Below are 17,923 nucleotides of genomic sequence, written 5' to 3'. Positions count from 1 at the left end.
TCTAGGCGTAAAGATAATTGGTGACCTCATTATAAAACAGCATGGGAACTTTTAATGACTTAATTAAACCAACTGATCTATTTAATGAGTATTTGCTTTGAGTGAAGCAGTGTAATGAGTGGTTCTCAAATTGGATTAAGATGACAAATTACCGGCGGCCAATTAGGAGTCCTCCACACAAGGTGAAAAACACAGGTCAATTATACTGACAGCGAGTCAAAAACAATCATTTACACTCCTGAGCAAGAGTCTGTGTCCGCACAAGGAGATTACAGGCTTCTTGATTATCTCAACCCTTTGTTCCAGACAGACAACGTCTCAGGCCCGAGAGGCTATTTGAGCCCAGGTGTAGTGTTCCAGTCTGTACCTGCACTCCCATACCTCAGCTTCAGCCCCACAACAAGCAAGACACAACCCAGACAATCAGCTTTTTGATTCCCATGTGTGTGTTTTAGTTGGGAAAGTAAAAAAAAAATTGGTAGATCTGCGATGAAATGGTTTAAACGCCTGGCGAGTGGCTTCGCAGAGCGGAATGTTTTCCACCCCGGCTGTCCTGCCAGCTTCTTCTCCCTCGGACTCACACAAACTAATCCCCCTCCAACTTCGAGGGTAATTTGGCAACATCCAGCTTGACCGCTTTGATGAAACTCAGGCTGAAGTTCCACAGCAGCTTAGGTGCATCCAAGCCAATGATCAGTCAAAGGGGATCACACTCCAGATTTAAAAATCTTCACCTCTGGTCAGTTTTGCTGTACGAGAGTCCAACTGAGTTGAACGTCAAACTTCTGATAATACAGCGGACAGGTGTAAATGACAACCATGCATTGTCCTTGGACATTGTGATGCTTGTAATCAAACAACACGCGAGCAGTGTTAAGTATGTTATTTAATAACTATGATTCGCTCAACAACTGGAGGTACAGTTCATAATGAGCTGTCTGCATGTGACAGACAGTTGGCAACAGTACTGCAGTGTAAAGGCACAATGACAGATGTGATGTCACACACACAACAAGATGACCTGCATGAGGAACAAATATGTAAAATCAAGAAGTTACATCAGCCATCAGCTAACTGGCTTTGTCCAATACCGTCCCCACTCAGTCACGTACGACTGAATGAATTTGTCTTTACAGCATTTTGTTGGTCAGTTTGAATAAGGCAAAATTATATAAATGAGTAAACACTTATAACAAGTGATAGTGTAAAACAAAAAGGTACACAAATCTTATATATATATATTTATATAGCAAAATGTTACTCTCACAGCAAACGCACAAATGTGAAATCTCAACAAAAACCAACGTTCTTCGGATGCATGAAGCTGATTGACCTATTGTAATACAAAAGCACAAAACCAGTTCAGCTTCACTCTGACACATTTACAGTCCTCAGATGGATCCTCCAGTGTCTTTGAGGGGATTCGAAACAGAACCGTTCCCAAAGACTGCCGAGGTTTTCGCTACATTGCTGACAGCAGTGGCAGATACTGCCAATAAAAGGAGTACAAAAATCAGAATTTTTTAAAAACATACCAGAGGTCGCGTGATAATCCCTCTGAAAAGCAAAAATAGCGAAGTGACTGAACATCATCTACAGGTTCTGCATAAGTGCGTTTGTTGACTTCATGTGTTTGTGGTAATAAGTCGGAGGTTTTCCTTGAGTGCTTCAGGACTATGGAACGTCCTCTTGACAATTAGAGGAAAATACAAGTAATCAAACCGTAGGTCAGTGCTAAGGATCACCTTCATCTGATCCCTTCAGCTCATGCCTACTGTTTAATTGAGGAGTGGCCGTCAGTTCGAGTCCTCAGCTCTTGCCGGTACAGCACATCACCGTGGACCCGTGTCAGGGAGTCACTCCCTCCTGGTCCATACTGCAGCCGAGGGCTTCAATGTCATTACTGATGTCGGTGATCATGCGGTCCCACTCGTCGCCCTCCGACGCCTCCTGGCCCTCGTCCGAGGCCACGCTGTCCCCGCTTCCTCCCACTGCTCCATTGCCATTGGTGGTGGAATCGGAGGCGGAGCTTACCGTGCGCCGATAGCGGCCAAAGCTGTCTGTGATGATTCCTCGGCCGTCTTTGACACCAATGGTTTCAAGGAAGTTCTCAAAGTGCTGGCTGTCTTTCTCTGGTATGAAGGGACGCAGGCCTGCACGGGGGGAGCAAACACAATACTGTCAATAATAGTTCCTCCCATGTGACAACAGCCTTTTTAGCACGTGTGTGTAAAGTGGAACCAGCAGCAGAGATGTTTCACTTCATGTGTGGAGACGTGAAAGTGCATCTGAAACAGTCGTGAGAAAATTGGAACCGATTCTGATTTGAGGGTCTACTGACATAACCTGTTGACTGTCATCATTTCCCACCATCCACTTATAAATATCTGAATACAACTACACACACATGCATTTCAAGGGTTCAGACAGGTTAAGCACAAAGAAAGCAGCGCAAGGGATTACCTCACACACGGTTAAGTTAAAAGTGGTCGTACCAAGTAGGAGGAACTTTCTGCTGTCCCCGTAGAGTTGTCGAAGGTTAATGCAGAACTCATGAATGGATGCACCATTGCGGTATTCATGCAGCAGTGTGGCAAATTGCTGGATCTCCTGCGATGACAGTTTTGTCCGCAGCTGTGAGACGGAAAAAAGGAAAGAGGAAAAATCAAAATGAGGATCAATAGAGCTTGTTCTCAAAAGGAAGGGACAAAGGAAGAGAAGGTGAATCATCGTACTGTGGTCATGTAGTCCTGCAGCAGCTCTGCAGCAGTGGTGCTGAGCTCTCCTTCACTCGCTGTCTTCGGCTGAGGTGAAGCCGGGGTGGACGTTGTGGGAGAGTTTCCATCTGCCTCCGGCGGGACCTGGAAAGGACTGGTAGAAGAGAGCATCCCTTGTTAGTGATGAGCCAGAGCAAACCACTCTCAGCCTGTGCATCAAAGTCTTTCTTGACCACAAATTGAAAGCTTGTGTACTTACAATGTGCTGCCTTCTGCTTCAAAGGCCTCTTTAACATCGACTTTACTTGAAGAGTCATCTGCAAAATCAAAAAAAGATGATTATTTACACGTTCACATGTTGAGTTCTGAAGTGTTAAAAGCTTAAAAAGACGGCAAGATCTCTGTAGTGCAAGGCACAAAACAGCATGACGGTAAACTATTGAACAAAATATGATTTAACAAGACAAAGGTGTCATACTTGTTAATAAATGTCACCAATGCCTGTGAAATGTGTTTGTTTCTGTCTAGGGAGCCGATCTGTTCCTTTTCCTTACCGCTGTACAGGGAGAGGTGTCTCGTCGGGGTGGTTGCTCCATCAAATATTGCTCGGTCCAAGAAGTCGATGGTTGATTCTGTGTAAACGATCTGGAAGACCTGGTTGAGCAAAAGACACAATTCCTCTGCTGCCGCCTAAAAGAGAAGAAGAAAGTCAACCCCGCTTACTGACATTTACTTCCTCAAAACACGCGTGTCATCATAACTTCACATGCTTAATATTACCTTGTTATCAACAGCCAGCACAAGCAGACAGCAGACTTCCACAAGCACAGCTCCACTCTCTGATAAGGAGCTCAGGGTCTGAGACTTGTTGAGATCAGGACACGAGCTGGGACACGGAGAACCTCCCGACTCCTGGGCTGAAAACAAAATCACAAAGTACATACAGTTAAATGTGATAATTCAAACACTGTATTGTAAAAGAAAGTAGACATTAACTACTTTGAATATTTCTGAAACAAATTAAAACTGAATTAAAACTCTCTATTATAAGAAACTGTTTTTTTTTAAATTAATTTCACGTTATCAGATTCCTATTATTCACTCTAATTAATTAGTCTTTGGGCAATCAAATAAGGACATTACTTAACAAAGAAGCAAAGGGATCTGGCAAGATAGACAACTCTTAAAACTGTGTCACAAGAGTGGGTGTAATTGTGTCTAAATCTAGATCTCATCTATAACAAGATCCAAACCAGGTCTTTGTGTATTCCTACATTTCTGTATTCTTGCACCTTTCAACAGTCTGACAATTTTTAAAGCTTCATTTTATTATGTCAACTATGTGCAATTCTACCTGTTTTTATCACCACAAGGTGCAACGAGTCGTCTCTGATGTACGAGACAGCAGCAATATCATGGATGGGCACCCTCAGGATGATGTCCTCTCCATCGCGCCACACGAGCTTAATGTTGTACGCCGACAAGCTCACCACTGCATCTTGCTCTGACGTCAGCTGGCCCGCCAACTGATGTGACTTCTGAGAATCATAATAAAACATACAGCCTGTGTAAATATGTCTTATGATAGAAATTAGCCAAATTTAAAAATTATAATTATCTGGCAACTAAATTTTTCCACTTCATTATGAATAAGTATAAGCATTCAAGCTTTTATCACAGACCAGTAAGGATTAGATGAATTCCAAATAATATTATTAGTTATCGTAGTAATGTAAAAGTAGAGAGAGAAAGAAAGAGACAAACAAACGGTTTAATCTCCTTGTGCAGATATTCTTACCCTTGCATTATCAATGAGCTGTAGCACTTCTGTGCGACTTGATGGGTTCAGGTATCCTGGAACTGATGTGAGCTGCCCCAGGTACTGGAAAAAAAAACAAAAAACATATGAAAGTGTTTAATAAAGTCAATAAAATAAAAACAAACGATTATTCCATCTTTTCCTTCGGACTGAATAGCACTGCAGTGTTTTATTGAACAAGTGAAGATTTTGTTTCTCCGAATATATCTCGCTCTCACTTTGATCTCCTTCTCAATGTAGTCGTTAAGCAGGATGTCAGGGTCGATGCGGTGATCAGGCTGAGAGAGCGGAAAGGTGTGTAGGGCCCTGCGCTCTGTGGCCTTCTCCTGCGCCTTCTTGTCCCTCCCCTTCTCTCCTTTCAGGAAGACTCTCTTGAATGGGGACACGATACCAGGCTAGTGAGGAAAGACAAAGAGAACGAGGAGAAATTAGGGGACATACTGTCTGTGTGGGGAAGCATCAGCATTTGTGTGCACTTTTGTTGCCAAGTTACCTTCCAATTTGAATATTCAGTTAACGGGGATATACCATCGTAGGCCATGCATGTTAAATTATAAGCCAGTGGCCATCTAACAGTTTATCAAGACTTTTTATGTCAAAAATACACACATGATGCAGTAAGAACAAGCTGGCATCACAGTTAAGCCCTTCTAACCTAGCTACAAGATATATGTCCTAAATAAACCCAAGAGGAAGCTGTATCAAACTTCTGTTGACTGTGGTACTTGCGTGCCTTGTAATTTCTGCTGAGCCTGCTTCCCTTGACTGTGCTGGATGGACTCTTTGACAAAGCCTCTGTAAAGCTCTTTGCATTTCTCAGTGTGTGCTGCACAAACGTCAACAGCAGTGCGTGCAAACACTACATATTTTACAATAATCGAACAGAATAAAACCTTGACATTTAAAATCATAAAAAAGTCAAGCTAGGACGATCAACAACAGATGTGTCACAAAGGAAATAGATATACCTTCTTTTTCCAAAATGTTTCTGTAGAGGCTGTGCTTTTCTTCGACTGCATCTATATCAACATAATATCAACTAGCACCATGTGAACACTGAGGATCTATTTAAGATCTGAGTAACGAGGACTTAACAACAGTCTTGAGAAACCTTTCATGATGCCAAGCCTGTGCACAAAGCGAATTCAGAGCATGTTTCTAGATTCAAAGAATTTTAGAAACCCTACCTCGTAATCCATGAACGATTCAAGAGTCGCCTACTCAACGTCAAGCACACAGCCTGGACACGGATGCTGCCACCCTGACAACGTCTAAAGAGTCACCTGCTGCCTCCACTCACGCAGTCACAGCCGCCAACTGTCACCGAGGATCACACACTCCCTGAGCACGTATGAGAGGGGTATTACCCCCCACAAAGGAAGTGAAGTGACTGTCTCGATACGCAGGCACAAGAACAGGAAGGGACCATGCCACAACTTCCTGTGATGACACACCACTGTTCGTGTTGAAAGTCGAAAACGTGCAAATTTACATTACTGCCAGACCACGGAAACATACTCTCTCGCTCTGTACTGACGTATATAATCGACTCTGCTAACCACATATATCTTATTTGCAATGTTGTTCACACTACAGACTTAATTTGGCAAACATCTTAAACATGTATTCAACTCATACTCCCGTTATTTGACTGCTGCGCTGACACTTGATCACGGACTTCATAGAGCAACACAACCTACAGTGCATTATTTAACAGTATGTAGCTCCTGAAGATAAGTACATTAACATTTTATGGCTTATGCTTGAGAAATGTGAGACAAGAGCTACCACATGTGACCCCAGAGAATGTCCTCAGCACGTGTCATTTATGGGGAAAGTGTGTGTGTACAGATAAAATATAAGTTATGCTGTATTTCTAATTTGTGCTGTTATGGTCAGGGTCACAACAGGTGGAAGAGGACTTTTAAACTTCCTCACTTAATAAGAACAATACGATAATACATGCTGCTGCTTTTATATTGTTTCAACCATATTCAAAGTAAAAAGCATGGTATAAGATTAGCAATATATTCCTATAATTAATGACTATTCCTTGTTCATGAACAAGCCATTCATATTATATTAAGTTTATATTCAAATAGAGTATTTATCCAAGTATATGACCAGGCCTTCCTACTGTGAAATGATATAATCTTTTCATGCCTTTCCAAAGATAAGTTGTACCACTTTCAGGGCGTAAAGCTGCTCACTCACTTGTAACTTGTTTGCAAGATATTAATACCATAACAAGGGCGATGAAAACAAGAATATGACATGTATAAGTGAGTGCACACACATTTGTTGTGCTAATTTCAGTAATTCAGCTGCAAAATTCCTTAAAGTCTTTATATATCTTTGTCATATACGTTTATATAAATTATACCATACAGGGTTTGTACTTTCACGGGAACATGTGTGATCACATAAAGTTCCATACAGTCAGTATGAAAATACAGCTGGGCCAAAAGCTATTCAATGTCACCACCAAGTGGCACAAACGAGAATTGTACATAGAATTGATCATGGTGCCTAAAAGTTAATGTTGCACCAATGTGACATGAAAAAGCAAAATAGTGAGAGGAAATATACTTTTCCAAATACTCTGTAAACTCAAATCTGTGCAAACACCTATTTGGTCACAGACCTTGGAGGCATGAAATGGCAACAAGTGAATGAAGCCCAAACAGAGCTATAGAAATTTACTTTATTTGCCTCAATGCAGAAAACTTGTGTCAATGAATATAACCTGCGTGGCTAGACATCAAGGGAACTGTATAACTGGATATAATATTAGACTACAAATTAAAGACTTGTAAACATAGACACCATTTACATCCACTTAACAATATCCATAACAAAATAAAATAAACTACTATAGAGATAATGGCTCTGTGAGCATCAGGTTACTGCTTTCAAATGATGTATAGTGAATTAAGAGCAGTACACTTGTGTAAAAATCCTCATTAAGGATCCAAAAAGCGCTCTGTCGGCAGAATCTTGTCACATCAACACGTTCACATTGCGGTAATTGTTGTTGCTGTGTCTCATCAACCTTAACAGCACACTTTGGATTTGTGGACATGCTGGAAACAAACATTTGTGTGCCACTGCAAACCTTCTTGACACTAGGATATCACTTGATGAGGATGTAGTCCAGGCAAAGTAACCCATTTTGGAGCCAAAAATAGAAGTAATTGTAAAATAATTTTTTTCAGCATAGATTATTTCTATGAGGTGTCCAGAACAACATACTAAAAGTCCTAAGAAATCCTAGTTGAGGAAATATGTTTAATTCTCATCAATGTGTGCCAATAAGGCCCGGCAACAATACACCCCAAAAAGGCTATTTTTTTTCGTTTACTCCTATCAAAATGAAACTTTACACAATGAAAGTTACCATGAAACGTAACATTTTTTGTATTACAACTTTCTTTGAAAATTAATTTTAATATGCAAGTGAGCTATACACTAATCGAATATGCTCAAAATACACCCAGCTCATGTGCTTGTCAAATTCATTTCTAAAGAAACTTGTAATTCAAAAAAAGTTACTTTTCATAAATACTTTTACTATGTAAAGTTTTATTGTGGTAGGAGTAAAGGAAAAAATTAAGCCTATTTGGGTGTATTTGGGGCATAGTCGATTAGTGTATAGCTCATTTGCATATTCAAATTCATTTTCAAAGAAACTTGTAATACAAAAAATGTTACGTTTCATGGTTACTTTCATTGTGTTAAGTTTTATTTTGATAGGAGTAAACGAAAAAAATAGCCCTTTTGGGGTGTATTGTTGCCGGGCCTTATTGGCACACATTGATGAGAATTAAACATATTTCCTCAACTAGGATTTCTTAGGAATTTTAGTATGTTGTTCTGGACATCTCATAGAAATGATCTATGCTGAAAAAAATTATTTTACAATTAGTCGGTCGGAAAACGCTACTTTGCCTGGACTAATGGGGGTTAATTTTCTTATAGTAGACAACTGATGACATGAAGAGCACAATCACACAAATACGTTAACTTCAGGGTTCAGACACTTCACTTCTCGTCTCTTTATTATAATCCAGCTTTCTCCTGTGCTAACCAGGAAAACTGAGGGAGTCACTTTTAACAGCAGGAAGAGAAGATAAAGCCCAAAAGAAATGTCTAAACATGAAGATCTGAATTACAAATCAAGGGGGACCAGCATGTGTATGTGATGTATGTGTGTGGGAGGGGGCTGGACCTCAGCTCCCAGGTCTCCACTGAACCACACCTGAACAACAACACACCAAAGTTCTAAACTCACCAGCAACACAACAATCCATAGTTTCCTCTGAAGCCGATTCGCCACAAACCAACCACATTTAAACACATTTTAACTACGACGTGTTGAAGATGTTCATAATGTCCTAAAAAAAACTCCTTTAAATAATGTTAGTCGTCCTTAAACTTAACTTGAAAAACTTCACTCGCTCCATCAAGTTAAATCTGTGACGCTCCACTTGAAGTTAAAGCCCGTCAGTCAGTTACATTATATTCTCATTGGCATTAACACCAGTTGAGGGGAAATGACAGTAAACATGTCGGTGTGTTCAAACGAGTATCTCCACAGGTGGGCTAACACACGCTGCTTTATGTTGGACTCCACTTAGCCGGCTAAAAGCTAAGCTAGCTAGCCCCGGTCTAACTAGCTACGAAGTTAGCATGCTAGCCGGGCAACTTCTACTAAGTAGCGTCACCTTAAAACGCCGGAACCTACCTTTTTCACTTTTTTCACATCATCCTCCATCTCTACGTAAAGGTCCTCTTCTTCATATTCATCTCAGCGAGGAGGTCCGGGTGAGACAAGACATAGCCAGCGAAGCTTTTCACCAACACTCATCTGACAGGAGTCAGCTTGCTAGCCTAGCCTAGCCTAGCCTAGCACTGGTAAAGTGATGCCCGGATTTGAGCTGGTTTCGAAACGCCATGCCGCTGTTCGCCTCGCTCGGCAACCCTCCGGAGAAACACCGACGCGTCACAGAATGTGAAACCTGTGTGTTGCTTTGCGGCTAAAACAGCAGAGGGGAAAATCTGAGGAGGAGACAAACTCGGACAAGACAGGCAAAACTTTTCAATCGTGCCGCCATTTTGGGCGTTGAGCAGCGGTCCAGCATGCTTTGCTCCGCACAAACCAAAACAGCTGCTGGAGCAGGACAACACCACCTGGGGGGGAAGAGAGGGAGCAGCCCCAGCTACTGGCACTTCCAGTTATAAACCATAAAAACACACATTATTATTCTTCATTATAACCACATCATACACACATCTACTTCTGATGTTTGTTTTGTTCATGTCTTGCTCCAGGCTCATCTCTGTTTTGTTCTAATAATAAGTGATGGATAAAATAAAATAATCACTCAATAATCCATCTTTTTTGTTTAAGTGTGTATTAAGATATCTAATTAATTGACATTCATTCCTAATGCATCTTTTATTTACGTTAAAACGTTGCTTTCCTGTGAAGATAAGTATTCATTCCCTGCACTGACTAATATGAAAACTTACAGGATGTTAAAATGCAGGTGTTTTCATGTGTTATTTGAGACTATTTAAATTGCCAATCCAAACAATATCTCAATGCCACTCTGTTTAGGATTACTGTTTCCTATCCAGGTTTCACTAGGACAAGAATACAAACTGACGTTAAAGACAATCAACGGAGAGAAAGAAAGGCGGATGCAACAAGTGGAGAAAAACAGAAAAAAAGATGCACAGATACAGTGAGAGGAAAAGGGACCAGTCACTGTGGATTGTCTGCGCATGGAAAGAAGGGTGAGCTCTGCACACCTACAGTAACAGCAATTAATTTTTAATTGTGTGCTAGTTTTCCTTTTCCTCTACGTTCTCAGTTGTTTGCAGCACATGGAGGGTATTGTGTCTGCAGTATTTGGGTTTTGGGGGTTTGGCTCTTTAGGTAATTAGGGATGGGCTTTGTTACTGTGAGGGTTAAATGCTTGACTACTGGTTCTGCAAATGGACATCAATGCAGAAATTAAATAGAGCAGGCAAGGAGCTGCACAATTCTTAGATTTGGTATTCTTGGCTGTGGGGCTGTATGTGTTTTTTCCGATATTCAATGACCCTTGAACTTCTATATTTTACCTGTTTCTTCAATGTTCTACAGGAATTAATTTGGTTGTGGTTTGTAAAATGAATAGCAAGATGATGTGACCCAGTGCACCCATATAAGCAAGCCCTACACAGGCATGGTTCAACCACATAGATGTTTCTACTTAAATATTAAAAATGTAATCCAAACCAGTGAATGTAAACACTCATCACTAAGCATGTGACATTTTCTTTTTTTCAACTGTCAGAACGTGAGACGTGCATGTGAATACAGTACTGATATATTGCACTTTCAAATACTATATTTATTTTTCTCTTCTGGGATGAACAGTCTGATATATGAATCTACAGTAAGGCTTAACATTACATTTTCAGCATTATATTTCTCTTTTCTTCTAAAAACCAAAACATACAAAAAGAACTTTAGCACCATATGTTATTAATAATATTCATATTGTCCCCAAAAATAGGGCGTAGGTACAATACTGGACATCAGTTTAGCTTTTTTAAAGTATGGGGATTCCATGGAACAATTTACGTACATTTTTATATTTAACAACAACAAAGAAATCATTCCTTATAGGTTCTCAAACACAACATTGGTTGTATGAGTACACTTTCATATAAAGGCTTCAGCCTGTAGCGAATTTGCTCACTGATATTGTGCCAACTTTTGGAATACCCCGGATAAATCATATAGCCTAGGGAGTATACCGATTGAAATACACCAACAAGCTAACACAATCTAGAAATTGATAGAATATAAACAAAGCAATATTTCCCAATACCTTTTTATAACAATAATAAAAAAAAGAGCAGCAATTAATATGACAACCATAGTCGCTTCATTGGAATATCAAATCCATTTTTAAATGAAATATTACAGCCAATTCTACAATAACAACAAAAATAGATACACATAGATTAAGGACATATAGATGACAGGAATTTACAACACAACAATCACGTTCTATATACTTTTTTTACTCAGATTCCAGTAGCAGAAGTACATTTGTGCTCCTGTGCATTTGCCAAAAAATGCATTTTATTATCTGCCAGCTTCATTCTCTCACAGAAAAAAAAGAAAAAGAAAATTGTTCTGCAGATTGAATCATTGTACAACAGAAACATACTCTATGTGGAAACCATCATAATAAACACATGAACAGTAGTGTTCCTTTTTTTGTGCAAATTTGGAAATTAAAATGGCACCATTAAGATTTGAGTTCTGCTGTAAACTGTGTGGAGTTGAGGTGCTAGCTCTTGAGCATGTTGAGTTTGCAGGTTTGTGTGGTGCGTGTTCTCTCAGTCAACCAGTGGGAAAAGCTCTTAGAAAGCCATAGAGTGGACTCTGCTGTCCACAGTGGTAGCACCTTTTAAATGTATTTATTCAGCACCAGGTTATAAACAAAACATAAACAAAGGATTGAAACTAAGAGAAGAAAATGCACCAATTTATCATCTGCTTCAACTAAACAGATGATCGTGACACAAAGATACAGACTTGGACTAAGTCAAATGTTACAATGGCCTGCTGCTACACATTAATGCAGAAATCAGGGTTTGTTGTACAGTCAAGAGCACTTACATGCTAAATGCTGCGGGTCACCTCACAATGAGTTCTAGAGGCATGCTGGGAGGTGGCACGGAAACCAGGAAATGAAGTTATTCAAAAGTGAATCAGTGGTCGGGCTTGCTTCGTCATTCCATTGTATGAAAATGTAACTGATCTTTGCTCGTTGCGTCATCATCGACTTGTTCCATGTTTTATTCCGACTGCAGGCATTATTGTTTTGGCTAGAGGATGTATTGTTCACACGAGACAAACGACACAGAAAGTTCACGTCTTGGCACTACAAATCATTCATCATTTGCAAGACAGAAGAAGATGTCAAGGCATAGACAAGAGTACAAAACAATCATTGACCAAATCATTGAGTGTAATGGCTGGCACCTGTTTATGACTTCCCATCCAGCAGTGTAAAACAAATGTGTTTCAGTTCAGTCCTTACTGCTAGTTGTAGCTTGCTTTTTCAGCTGGACTGTAGCGATTCAGCTTACTCAAACACAATAAAGATGAGGAACCCTAAGTTCAAGTAAAGAAGATGTTCAGTATTGCCTTACTATTTCTCCTATGTCTCTGAAAAAAACAGTAGTTGGGTTTTAGACAGTACCCACAAGACTTGGTGCAGTCATGTCAACGTGGATGAAATTATAGACCATATATGAGGCGTGAGCTGACAGGATTGTGAATTTGGCTCGATTTGTTTTTGTGGAGACACACAGGGAATATTGTTTGGTGTCGTCGTCTTGGTGATCATGCTGGCACATGTAACGAGTAAAGAAAGACATTGGCATTGTTGTTTTGCGTACCTGGCTGCCGTGGCTGGATTGAAGCACCCAAAAGTGACAAGGCACAACAAGGACTGAGAAGAACAAGCTTGCTGTTCAAACGCTCTTGCTGTGTGTTGTGGCTGTCGAGGGATGTGGAAGTTGGGCAGGTAACCGGACAGAAACAGATCTCTGTCGGTTAAATCTCCGTGACCTTGTTCATGGTATAAAGCGCAGCTGCCCGAAAACTACACTAAACAGTATAGAAACGGCCTCCACTTGCACTCTTGTTTAGCTTAGCTCTTGAAACCCGTGTATAATTTAAAGAACAGAAGAAAAATATATAAAAAGTAAAACCCACTTATTTTCCGGCTTCTACCTAATCCTTTTTACCATAGATACACTGTGGCAAAATGGTGATTTCTCTGTAGAAATATGTAAAATATAGCGTATGTTTCATAAAAATCCAGACTTGTACATATAGACTCTTTGTAGACTTAATTAAATTAATTTCTAATACTCCAATGACACACTTGCGCAAGCATAAATACTCTGCATTTTATACGACATTAAGCACCACTGATGAAATGCAACCTACTGTACATAATCTTGTCTATGGCGCTTTGTAACACTGGTGTCCTACACACACAAATAAATCAATGAATCACAGTGTATTTGCACCTGATTTGGACACACGTCCATGTCTGGAAAAGTTCTGCAGTGTTTTTAATACTGATGCCAGGCAGCCAACTACCACAATAATAAGAATGAGTTAATTGATCCCAAAAGAACTGAAAGTGCAAACCATAATTTAGTCGTACAATCCCAGCCGAGGAGTGGTCCAGGATGCAATCATGTTAAGGAAAAAAATGGAGACCCTTGAGGACATGCCTGGGGATGAGAACTGCATTGAGACACCCCTGAGTCAGCTGGTGCAGTGGTCTTTTTGTTGGTCCTGAGGAACCCCTGTATTTTGCTTAGTTTTTTTTCAGTTTAACAATAATTCATTATTCATTTATTGACTAACTATTAACATGGCTGTTCATTCACTACAACAGAGATGCATTACTCTGGCTACTATGGTAAACAATGAACGAGTTGGTAGTTTGCATACACATGTATTTCTATACATATAGTCTGTTGGATGTTTGCTCCACCCTAGCTGACCCAACAGTTCTCAATTACTCAGGGCTGAACATCGCTTTTTGAAGCTGAAGGGTGGCCGACCCTGGATGTTGAAGCTCTTGGTTATGGCAGTGTACCTCATTGCATGTTCTCATGTCAGGATCTCCAGTTGTTCAGCCTCAACCCCGTTGTTCAGTTACCAGAGAGTGTGAGAGTGTTTCCCGGGAGCGTGCCAAGGCCCAGCACCATAGAGATGGGGGAGAGGGCGGAGCAGCAACCAAGGGTGGAATCGAACAACCGGCGAGAGAACAGAACCATGGGAAAGGGCTGAGGAGACACACACACAAGCGTGTGCACACACTCGCCACCATGCAAGCATACTCAGATCCTCTAACAGTACAGACTGCGGGTTGTTCAATACACGCAACACACGCATACTTTCTCACATGACCTCACAGGGAATCACACACCACACTCCAGTCAGGCCCTTTGCCATGATTTGTCCTTGTGTTCTTTTCCAACCCTGGCAAAAAACCCCTCTCACCTTTATCCTGGACTTACTTGGCGTCTGCTTTTTTACAGTACGATGTTAGCAGGCAAACGCGGCCACAGCAAAGCAGTAAGCCAGTGAGCCAGGAAAAAGGAATCTCTGTGTTGTGAAGGGCTCTTGGGCCTCCGTCGTTGGGTGCATTTGTACTAATGCCACATACTGAAGTCATGCCAAACAGTACAATGTAAAAAACACATAATATATATTCAGATGAACCATTAAGTTAATCGATAACACTAGAGTTTGAAATGCATTCATTTTTCTCCTGAATTGTTCATTTGCCCTGTCTGGAAATGTAAGTCAAGCTCCTTTTTGACGTGGAAGGCGTTTTAGTATTTTTTTGTTTTAACTGTGGTCTTCTCGTCGGGTGTCAGAGGGGGAGAGCTCCCGTCGGCTCAGCAGGCAGATGTGTATCAGTGTGTAACTGCGGCACAGCGAGCCTATAGATGGCACACATTTTGCAGGGACTCATTCTACTGGTGGAAGGGGGCGGATAAATTGGAAATACAGCTCTGTAAGATGTGATTTGGCTTTGTTTCAACTGCACTTGCAGGTGCCAGAACAGTCGCCCTGTACACCCATGTATACCTATAAGAGCATCACTTCTTTGAGGGCACACTAATGTTGAGGAGTATATACCTTTTAACACTGCAACATGTTCTGTTATGTAAAAAAAGTGTGTGCGCTGGCAAAATATAGTTATGTCAATGACTATAAATGTGGACACAAATACGCACTGAAGTATAATAGCATAGAAATATCTTCTCAGATTCGTCATATTTTTTCCTAAGTCTTTTTGCACCCAAAAAGCATATATTAATCAACCTTCAAACAATTGTTGGTAAGACAACAAAACAGGGAGGTCGGAAAAGGGAGAATTTTCTAGGATTCAGAAGGGAATGGTGGAGGATTCCTTGAAGGCTGTCTTTGCACTTAAGAAAAGTGCGTGTTAACATACATTTTTACCCTTCTACCCTTTACTAAACCTACAATCTTTACAAAAGTCTTTGGAATGTTTTGAACCATGATTTTTACACCCACCAATTGACAAAACATTGTGCTCATTTCAACTTTCTCTACATTCCTTTCATTGTGTCCTTTGTCCACCTCAAGTTGATATTTTAATATTTTGTGCTGTCTCAACCGGGCAAAACTGGCCAATTAAGGCTTGCTGTTACAGCCCGCTTCCACTGGAGGGCAGTCTGCACTGTGAAAATTGAAAGTGGGTGGAACTGATTGAAGGTCAGTGTGCTTCTCTTTTCTTCCATACATGATGTGATTACCATTTAGGATTTTGAGCAAAAATAGCACAGCCAGGATAGACTTGAGCCACGTGGGCTCACAGAGTGAAAAGCCATTTTGAATTGCTTCTCTTAGACACATATGTGCTCTTTATGAAATTTACAGTTTCATGATGGAACTGTCAGTGCTTTTTGATTCACGGGCTCCGGACTCGGTAAACATTAACATACATTTCGATGATGTACATAAAGAATGGCAGTAAATGTTAGAATGTGCAAAGACCTGCCTCATCTGAGATTCTCCTCCATCATTCCCATCAGGCTTTGCGTCAGTCCCATGTCACAGGGACATACAATGTGCCCTTCACAAGTATTCACAGGTAGAATCACCAATACAGTATAATGCATTAAACACATTTCATAATGAAACATTCATATGTTATCTACACACTCATACAGAAGTTCCTGTATGCAGAGGGATTTATATGAGACTTCTGTATATATCACATAAGATACTGTAGGTTCAAAAATTTCTCTCTGTACTGTGTTTTTTCCCAAAAATAAATCATGACTGTGGGTTTTGTCTTCTTGCTTGACAAATCCCACATCTACTGCAGGAAAATTGAAAGATCATAGAGGAGAGAGGGAGAGAGCCAAATGTCAAATGGAAAGAGATGGTGTCTGAAGAGGTGGAAGAGCAGAGTGAAAGAACGGAAACGCATGTGCATCGTTGTGTGTAAGAGGAAGTGACAGAGCTGTGGGAGACGATGCCTTCAGAGAGAAGATTCATACTGCAGGAGTTCATAAAGAAGCGGACCGTCCCTATACCTGATGCCCACTGCATTTGGGCTAATGTACTGCAGCACATTTATGGTCCTGCGCAGGCGCCGATCCACAAAGTGTGCATCCCAGGCTGGGTATCGCTTTCTGGGCATGTCTATCTTGATGAGAGGACCCTCAGGTTGGATGGGCCTGCCGGCTGCATCCACAGGCTCTGTGGACCTCACCTGGAAAACCGGAAGGCAGGTGTCCGTGGCTGTTTCATCTGACTCAACATATTCCCCTGCCAAACCTCGTGTTGGGGTGGCTTGAGAGCCTCGGGGGCCTGGTGTGGGAGCCATGGGCTCGGCCTCGGGGGGTAACGGAAGACCCCACAGCAGCTCAGCACAGCAGGAGCTGGCCAGCACCCTCAGCCGGGGGCCCATGGGGTGCAGGACCCCGTAATAGAGAACCATGCAGGCCACACCTGAAGCAAAGCACAGGAAGACACCACATAGGGCAAAAGAGGCATAGGCGTCAGTGGTGACTGGGTCGCGGTACGCATACCAGAGGGAGCTGAGGATGGCGTTCTCCAACAGTACTACTGTGTAATAGGCCACCATTCTGCACCGCGTCCGGCCCTCACGTACATTGAACCAGCAGAAGACATAGACCACTCCCACCACCATGTTGAACAGTACCTCCTCCCACTTGGACATGCAGAAGTCGGTGCCGCCATGGATGACCCAGAAAGCCATGGCACACCAGTGGAGCACCACAAAAATGCCAAAGTAGATGTGGAAAACGGAGGCAAACAGGGCAAGGGAGAGCACCCTTGAGGAGATGGTGAAAAGACGCCAGAAGAGGTGCACCAGGGCGCCTCGGTAACTCATACTCTTCTTGTCATCACGTGAATCTCGCAGGAGTTTGTGGTAAGAGGCTAGCACCCAGGCTAGGGAGAAGAGGGAGGACAGGGCAGAACAACCTGCGAATATAGACGGAGAGTAAGCGTAAAAAGAAGAGAAAGACTAAGAATGAGAGACAGATATTTGACACTAGATCAGAAATTGTTACACAAATCTAGTTTCATCTTAAGTGCAAAGCATAACCCGAAGAATTGTGGCTTTATCTTGACTAGGCGGCCAAACCACTTCACTGTATAAGAATCATTTCCGCCGAGGCAAATCCATCACATCTTTCAAAAGCATATTATTACCAAGATCATCACAGGTCATTCAGTCAACACAGTTTCTATTTTGCACACCAATTCAGTTTCCATAAGACA

The 17,923-nt window shown here is 41.4% G+C and overlaps 2 protein-coding genes across 3 annotated transcripts in view; both read right to left on the bottom strand.

The window, feature by feature from the left end:
* Positions 1–868: 868 nt before the first annotated feature.
* On the bottom strand, positions 869–9,650 carry ccm2 (CCM2 scaffold protein). Of its 2 annotated transcripts, none has more exons than XM_061091434.1 (10): positions 9,281–9,650; positions 4,755–4,931; positions 4,516–4,599; positions 4,072–4,255; positions 3,498–3,634; positions 3,272–3,407; positions 2,977–3,034; positions 2,736–2,871; positions 2,496–2,634; positions 869–2,153 (listed from the first exon to the last, which is right to left on the bottom strand). In XM_061091434.1, the coding sequence occupies exons 1-10, from the start codon at positions 9,308–9,310 to the stop codon at positions 1,849–1,851; spliced, it is 1,386 nt and encodes a 461-aa protein (XP_060947417.1). In that variant the 5' UTR covers positions 9,311–9,650; the 3' UTR covers positions 869–1,848. The 2 variants fall into 2 exon arrangements, with proteins under 2 accessions (XP_060947417.1, XP_060947418.1); XM_061091435.1 differs by lacking the exon at positions 9,281–9,650 and adding an exon at positions 5,724–5,749.
* A 7,002-nt stretch (positions 9,651–16,652) lies between these two features.
* Positions 16,653–17,923, bottom strand: part of xkr6b (XK, Kell blood group complex subunit-related family, member 6b) — a 41,275-nt gene continuing 40,004 nt past the window's right edge. The window contains exon 3 of the mRNA XM_061091835.1: positions 16,653–17,623. Coding sequence (XP_060947818.1) covers positions 16,653–17,623 — 971 coding nt within the window. The remainder of the gene's footprint in view (positions 17,624–17,923) is intronic.

This window comes from Limanda limanda, chromosome 18 (assembly GCF_963576545.1).
Source record: "Limanda limanda chromosome 18, fLimLim1.1, whole genome shotgun sequence".
Taxonomy (NCBI): domain Eukaryota; kingdom Metazoa; phylum Chordata; class Actinopteri; order Pleuronectiformes; family Pleuronectidae; genus Limanda; species Limanda limanda.
The sequence above is the reverse complement of the archived record's forward strand: the minus strand, read 5'-3'. Positions and strand labels throughout refer to the sequence as shown.